Source organism: Colobus angolensis, unplaced genomic scaffold (assembly GCF_000951035.1).
Source record: "Colobus angolensis palliatus isolate OR3802 unplaced genomic scaffold, Cang.pa_1.0 Scaffold1, whole genome shotgun sequence".
NCBI lineage: Eukaryota > Metazoa > Chordata > Mammalia > Primates > Cercopithecidae > Colobus > Colobus angolensis.
Window position 1 is genome coordinate 11964027 of NW_012110918.1, and position 6825 is coordinate 11970851.

General features: G+C 49.9%; 1 protein-coding gene across 1 annotated transcript in view; it reads right to left on the reverse strand.

The window, feature by feature from the left end:
* Positions 1 to 1090: 1090 nt before the first annotated feature.
* The window catches only part of SRP68 (signal recognition particle 68kDa), a 61617-nt gene continuing 55882 nt past the window's right edge, over positions 1091 to 6825 (reverse strand). The window contains 4 exon segments of the mRNA XM_011933088.1: positions 1091 to 1915; positions 2402 to 2457; positions 2894 to 2969; positions 5878 to 6007. Of these exon segments, the coding sequence (XP_011788478.1) occupies positions 1688 to 1915; positions 2402 to 2457; positions 2894 to 2969; positions 5878 to 6007 (490 nt within the window). The 3' untranslated portion in view covers positions 1091 to 1687.

Here is a 6825-nt window from a genome sequence, read left to right on the forward strand (position 1 = left end):
ACTTTGGGAGAAGCTTACAGTTTAACTGTTTAACTTTGAAACAAAGATGGTAACAGCACTTTCCGGAAATAAACCTCCTTCTTGCCTGGGGACCAGACTGCCTTTGCAGGACTAACAAATTAGCCACGAGAATTGAAATTATGGTTTAGGAGTCATGCAGCCAGAGGCCACAAGATTCTGAACCTTCCCAGTTGCTCCTAGGGATGATGACATCACTGTTGTAAAACCTAAGAATGGTGCTTGAGATATTTTTCAGACCCTGCACTCTATGGATCAGCTGGCACCATCCATCCAGACGGGCTCATCTGGTCTTGTGGCCCTCGCCCAGGAAACCAACTCAGCACAAGAGGCCAGCTTCAAATCCCTATGACCTCATCTCCAACCTGACCAATCAGCACTTCCCACTTCCAGACCCCCTACCCATCAAATTATCCTTAAAATTCCCAGTCTCTGAATTTTCTGGGAGACCAATTTGAGTAGTAACAAACTCCAGTCTCCTGTTTAGCCGGCTCTGTGTGAATTAAACTTTCTATTACAATTGCTCTGTTTCGATGAATCAGCTCCATCTGGGCAGCGGGCAAAAGAGCCCTGGCGGAGTTACAATGCCATCCTGAAACCATGCTCTTGGATTTTTAACCAGTCAGCCTTTTCTTCCAGTCATCGGATTTGCTCAAAAACTGAAAACAACTAAGCCAACATTTCTCGTGGCGAGAAATTTTCTTTCCTACGTGACAGGTGAGTTTTGATTTCCAAAGGGAATCATAAGTGTCAGGTACATGTTTAAATCACTTTTATTCCTTGCTTTCTTACATTGTTTTTGTGACTTCTATTATTGATGTTATAATAGAAGTGAAAAGGGATGACTAAGAAAAAAAGGGGAGTAAAGAAGGGGATTAAAATGTAATGGCATCAAAAAATTACACATTGGGAACTCCTGAAAAATAGTGCCTCTAACATCTGTATCTGGCATCAGCCACACCTAGTTGCTGGTAAGTCAGGTTACACTTGACCTCACTGGGTTCACACACCAGGCTCCCGAGGAGAGAACAGGGACTGGACATGAGGGAGAGCACATAAGAAATGGGCACAGTCTCCATCATCTTTGCCTTTTAATATAAGATTTGGTTTCATCATTTCTGAGTGTAACATATTTCTTCTAAAAATAGAGCTCTCTGCTTGTCTGAAACTTCTTAGCCTTCACTGGGAGGTGAAGGGAATAAGGCTGACCGTAATTCTGGGGTGACGTTGCCAGTTTCATAGTCATAGATAAACTTTTCAAGGGATCCTGGATGCTCACAGCAAGGATGAGTTCATTTCAAATCCATGGTACTGAAGAAGCATGACAAAGCGTTTCAAGGCCCCATCTGTGCCTGGTGTGGCCTCCTGAACGCATCACTACCAAAGGCAACCACAGCTCACAGGGCACCAGACAGCAGCGGCCCCTCTCCCAGGAGGCACAGGAGACAGGATGACCCCGCACACATTTACCAGAAGACGACAGGGTGCTCTCCTAACACGCTGCTTAAAAATGTGTACAAACACAAGATGTAGGAATGCAGGGCCGAAGATGTTAAACTCTTGCCCCGGGCCAACGCAGACCTGGATTTAATATCATGGAACTTGCTGGGATTTTCTCACAATACAGATTAAGAGTCAGAATCTCCCCCACCCCTGAGGAAGAGCCTGGTTAGCTCCTGAATCCAAAGATGCCCTTGATGTATCCAGTGAGGCCACTCTTGGTCTTCTGTTCCAACTTGTCCTCAAGGGGTGGGAAAGCCACATGATTGAGGGCCAGGTCAAAGAACAAAGGCTTGCAAGGGATGGGCTGGAAGCCTGGTGGGAAGTGCACAAGGTTGGCTTGCTTGGTGACAAGGGAAGGGTCCAGGCAGAATGTCTCAAACCGTTCAACCAGAGGCTGGAAGTCAAATCAAAGAGACGTATGTAGGCATCCGTCACAGAACACCCTTGGTGAACATTTCTTGAGTGCTGACTGCCTGGTTCAGAGCTTTACAGGCGCCATCTCACTCACTCACTCAATCCTGACAGCCTCCTATGAGGAGGGGCTACCACATCCCTGTCTTGCAGTCAGAGTCACTGAAACCCAGAGAGGCTGAGAGAGGGGCAGGCTAGGACTGGGGTACAGGTCTGCTGGCCATGTTACGAGTGAGAGCTCCTACCCACGGGTGCTACTCTGTCCAGGTACAGGTTCCTCAACCCTCTTCCCGGGGATGATCTGACATCTAGGAAGCTTTATGCAGGAAGCTTGGAGGTGGGGGAAGAGAAGGGAGGGAGGTGGGGGTCTCCTGAGAAATGTAGGGTCCACTGCTCTACAATGAGCATGGATTTCTAGCTTGTCACTAATCCTGCTTTGTAATCCTCAAAAACTACAGCCCAGACTTACCTTATTGTCCTTGACTTGGGAAGAGGAGGTCTCTGTTTGATGAGCATCGTTTCCATCTGAAAGTTTCACAGGGATTCAGTAAGAACAATGATTTATAATAGCACACTACTCACAAATGAGGCCTATCACACAGGTGGCCCCTACATCCCAAAAGCAAAAGGAGCCAGTACGTGGGGAAGCCAGTCCTGTCTCCTGCTGAGAAGTGGTGGAGATAAACAGATCAATCCCAGATCCAACGCTGTTGGCCCAGTGAAGCCAGCACAGTTGCACGAGGACAGTAACAGGGAGAAGGGCCAGTGTAACAGCGCATCTCGAAATGCTTCTACACGATCTGATGCCCATCTGGCACAAGTAAAAGCCAGGAAAAAGAAACCTCTTACAGATGAACCGAGACAACCCTTTCAACCTTAAAACAGTAGTGTGGGCTGTGGGAGAGAAGGGGGGTGGCAGGAAGGAAAGTCTGGGGATACAAAGGCCAGGCAGGGGGCTCACCAAGGATGGCTGCGGCCTGCAGGGAGCACTTCTCCGACCGCACTTGAGTGATGAGCTCTTGCACGTCAGGTAGGTCCTGTAAGATTTAGAAAATGTGTACTCCCGAGTCAGGGCCAGGTCAGAGCACACCAACCTAACCTGAGTTAAGCGACCCCACTGGTATTTTCATAGGACTTTGACTTTCTAAATGGTTCTCCCTATTAGAACAAAACAAAACTAAAAACGCTAGTCTGTTTTAAACGGGAAAAGCTATGCCACGGCTTAAGTAATAATGCCTGGAAATAAAGATGATGTTGATAATATTAATAAATTTATTATACAGTAAAACAGTGTGCCAGGCATTATTCTAAGCAGGTTACATAATCACTAGCTTAACCTTCTCAATAATCCTGAGGCAGTTTGCACTCCCATTTTACAGACGAGAAAACGGAAGCATGGAGAGGTTAGGCAATGTGCTGGCCATGCCCACAAGTGGCAGCGGGCTGGGGTAAAGGGCTGGGCCATCTGGCTCAAGGGCCTTCGTCGTTACATCCCACTGCTTCAGCGAGGGTGATGAATTTTCCCGGCCTCAGTCGCTTGCTTGGCATATTGGGAATGACCCGAGAAGGTCTGGATACCACAGAACCCTTCCCGCCTCCATTCTCTGACACTTCCCCCACAAAGCAATTCAGCACATGAAATCTGGGCCACACTGGTTTGCACCGTGTCCCAAGATGATATTCCACGTCGGTGACGCTGCCACGCCTGTCACCCCCACCCGCCCACATCCCTCTGCTCTTTCCTAACTCTGCCTTTGCATGGGGTCTCTTTCCCTTCTTCTGCATCCACACGTGGGCTCCTGCATGCCAGCCTGTGGCTACAACAAAACTACAAGCTCTCTGAAGGCAGAGAGCTCTTCTCCACCCCTCTGAGCTTGCACAGGATCCAGCAGCTCCTACGCTGGCGTGACTCCATCAACAGGAACCTGTGCTTGCTTTTCTTTTTTCTTTTTTCTTTTTTTTTTGAGACGGAGTCTCGCTCTGTCGCCCGGGCTGGAGTGCAGTGGCCGGATCTCAGCTCACTGCAAGCTCCACCTCCCGGGTTTACGCCATTCTCCTGCCTCAGCCTCCCGAGTAGCTGGGACTACAGGCGCCCGCCACCTCGCCCGGCTAGTTTTTTGTTTTGTATTTTTAGTAGACACGGGGTTTCACCGTGTCTGCCAGGATGGTCTCGATCTCCTGACCTCGTGATCCGCCCGTCTCAGCCTCCCAAAGTGCTGGGATTACAGGCTTGAGCCACCGCGCCCGGCCTGTGCTTGCTTTTCTAAATGGTCTCTACTTGTCAAATATACATGGATTCCTCAGACCAGCTGATGTTGCAACAAGTTCTATATCATCACAGTAGGCCACAAGCTTAAGAAGCTAGTCGTCATTCAATAATCAGTAAAGCGCCAGGCGTGGTGGCTCACGCCTGTAATCCTAGCACTTTGGGAGGCTGAGGTCAGAGGATCACTTGAGGTCAGGAGTTTGAGACCAGCCTGGCCAACATGGTGAAACTGTCTCTACTAAAAATACAAAAATTAGCTGGGCTTGGTGGCACATGTCTATAGTCCCAGCTACTTGGGAGGCTGAGATAAGAGAATCGCTTGAACCTGGGAGGCAGAAGTTGCAGTGAGCCGAGATCGTGCCACTGCACTCCAGCCTGGTAGACAGAGCGATCCTCCATCTTAAAAAAAAAAAAAAGTAAAGTAAAGCAAGCCTTCCACGGCTGCGCTTTGTTTATTTATTTTGAGATGGAGTCTTGCTTTGTCACTCAGGCTGAAGTGCAGTGGTGTGATCTCGGCTCACTGCAACCTCTGCCTCCCAGGTTCAAGTGATTCTTCTGCCTCAGCTTCCCGAGTAGCTGGGATTACAGGTGTGCACCACCACACCTGGCTAATGTTTTGTATTTTTGTAGACACAGGGTTTCGCCATGTTGCCCAGGCTGGTCTCGAATTCCTTACCTTAAGTGATCTGCCCACCTCAGCTTCCCAAACTGCTGGGATTATAGGCGTGAGCCACTGCGCCCGGCCCTGGGGCTGTTCTTTAGATCAAGCATTTCCTTAGCTTTAATGGACCCCCACATGGCCTGGGGATTTTGTTAAAATGCAGATACTGGCCAGCATGGTGGCTCATGCCTCCAATCCCAAGGTTTTGGGAAGCAGAGGCAGGAGGATTGCTTGAGGACAAGAGTTCAAGACCTGCCTGGGCAACATGGTGAGACCCCCCCATCTCTACAAAAAAATAAAAATTGGCCTGGCATGGTGGCTCATGTCTGTAGTCCCAGCTACTCAGGAGGCTGAGGTGGGAGGGTAACTTGAGCCGGGGAGTTCAAGGCTGCACTGAGCTATGATAGTGCCACTGCATTCCAGCCTGGGTGACGGTGAGACCCTGTCGAAAGAGAGAAAGAAAGAAAGAAAGAAAAAAAACAAGCAGAAGGTTCCAGGTGGGAGCAGACAGGCTGCATTCCTGGCCAGGCCTCGCTACCACTGCTGCTCTCGCACAGGCCCTGCAGGACGGCTTCACCGGTGCTTCTCACTTCGCTGCACGTCAGAACCACTAGGGCCTTTCAAAGTCCCAATGCCCACTTCAGACCCCTCACACTGATGAGAACCGCAATCTCTGGGGTGCGACCCAGACATCTACCTTGAAAACAATCTTCCTAAGAGATTTCAACGTGTAGTTAAGTCTGAGAGCAATACTTCAGGTTTTCCTGTGGTGGTTTTTGTTTCTTTTATATCAGAAAAATGCCTTCCCTTCTTCATACCTAAATCCTCCTCAGGGCTGGAGCACACCCATGAGTGACACAGCCTGCAGCTCCTGGGCAGTCAGGGCTATACCAGGTCCCATGGGCAGCGAGGGAGGACCAGCCTGAGGTGGAGCCCAGCTGTTGTACCCTCGCAGCTCCTCCACAGCCGACTCCATAACCTGCCAGGGCTTGCAAACAAGGAGAGGCCAACGTCTCACCTTTAGGCTGTTCTTGAAGGCGCCAGCATCAGAATGTACTTCGTCTGCATATTTCAGGACTCTATCATACAGGACAAGGGCTTCGCTCCACTTCTTCACCAGCACATAGGACTGAGCGATGAAAAAACACCTGGTGGGGAGGGGAAAAGAGCCACAATATTCTAAAGCAGCAATTACCCAGGACCAAGGCTTTCCTTGCAGTTTAGGCGAAATTTTACATTTGGTAACAGGTTTCTTAACGTGGGATCACTGCCTGGGAGCCCCCCTCATGGGAAGTGTTCAGATTTGTAGGCTACCCTGCAGAGATGCTTCCCAGCAGTCAGAGATGCCCAGGTAGGCCCAACAGTGAGCCATGGTTTTTTACTGACTGACCCTGCAGAGGAGAAACAGTTCCCAAAAGGAGCATGGTGAGGCCAGGACAGGAAGGAAGGAAGAATGCTGCCTGGCTCAAACAGAAATCCCACCCCGATCCACACGCCCAAGTCGCAGTCCTTCATCTCTGCTCATCGCCTTCCAAACACAAAACCCACAGAAGGTTCTTCCTGAGGCAAATTCCTCTCCTGGGCTCAGCAGACACTGAGCGCTGCTGGTCCCTGAGAGGACAGAAGGGGCCGTGGAGTGAAGATGGGGCACGCTGGAGCAGCAGAGCACACTCGCGTGTGAGGGCCAGAAGAGGAAGGGCAAGAATGCATGGGGCTCTGCCTTCTATCCTGGCTGGGCCCCATTGTGCTACCCAGCCTACTTCCAAGTTACAAATGACACAAGTCATTTAAGAAACTGAGTTTAGCCGGGCGCGGTGGCTCAAGCCTGTAATCCCAGCACTTTGGGAGGCCGAGACGGGCAGATCACAAGATCAGGAGATCGAGACCATCCTGGCTAATACGGCGAAACCCCGTCTCTACTAAAAAATACAAAAAAACTAGCCGGGCACCTGTAGTCCCAGCTACT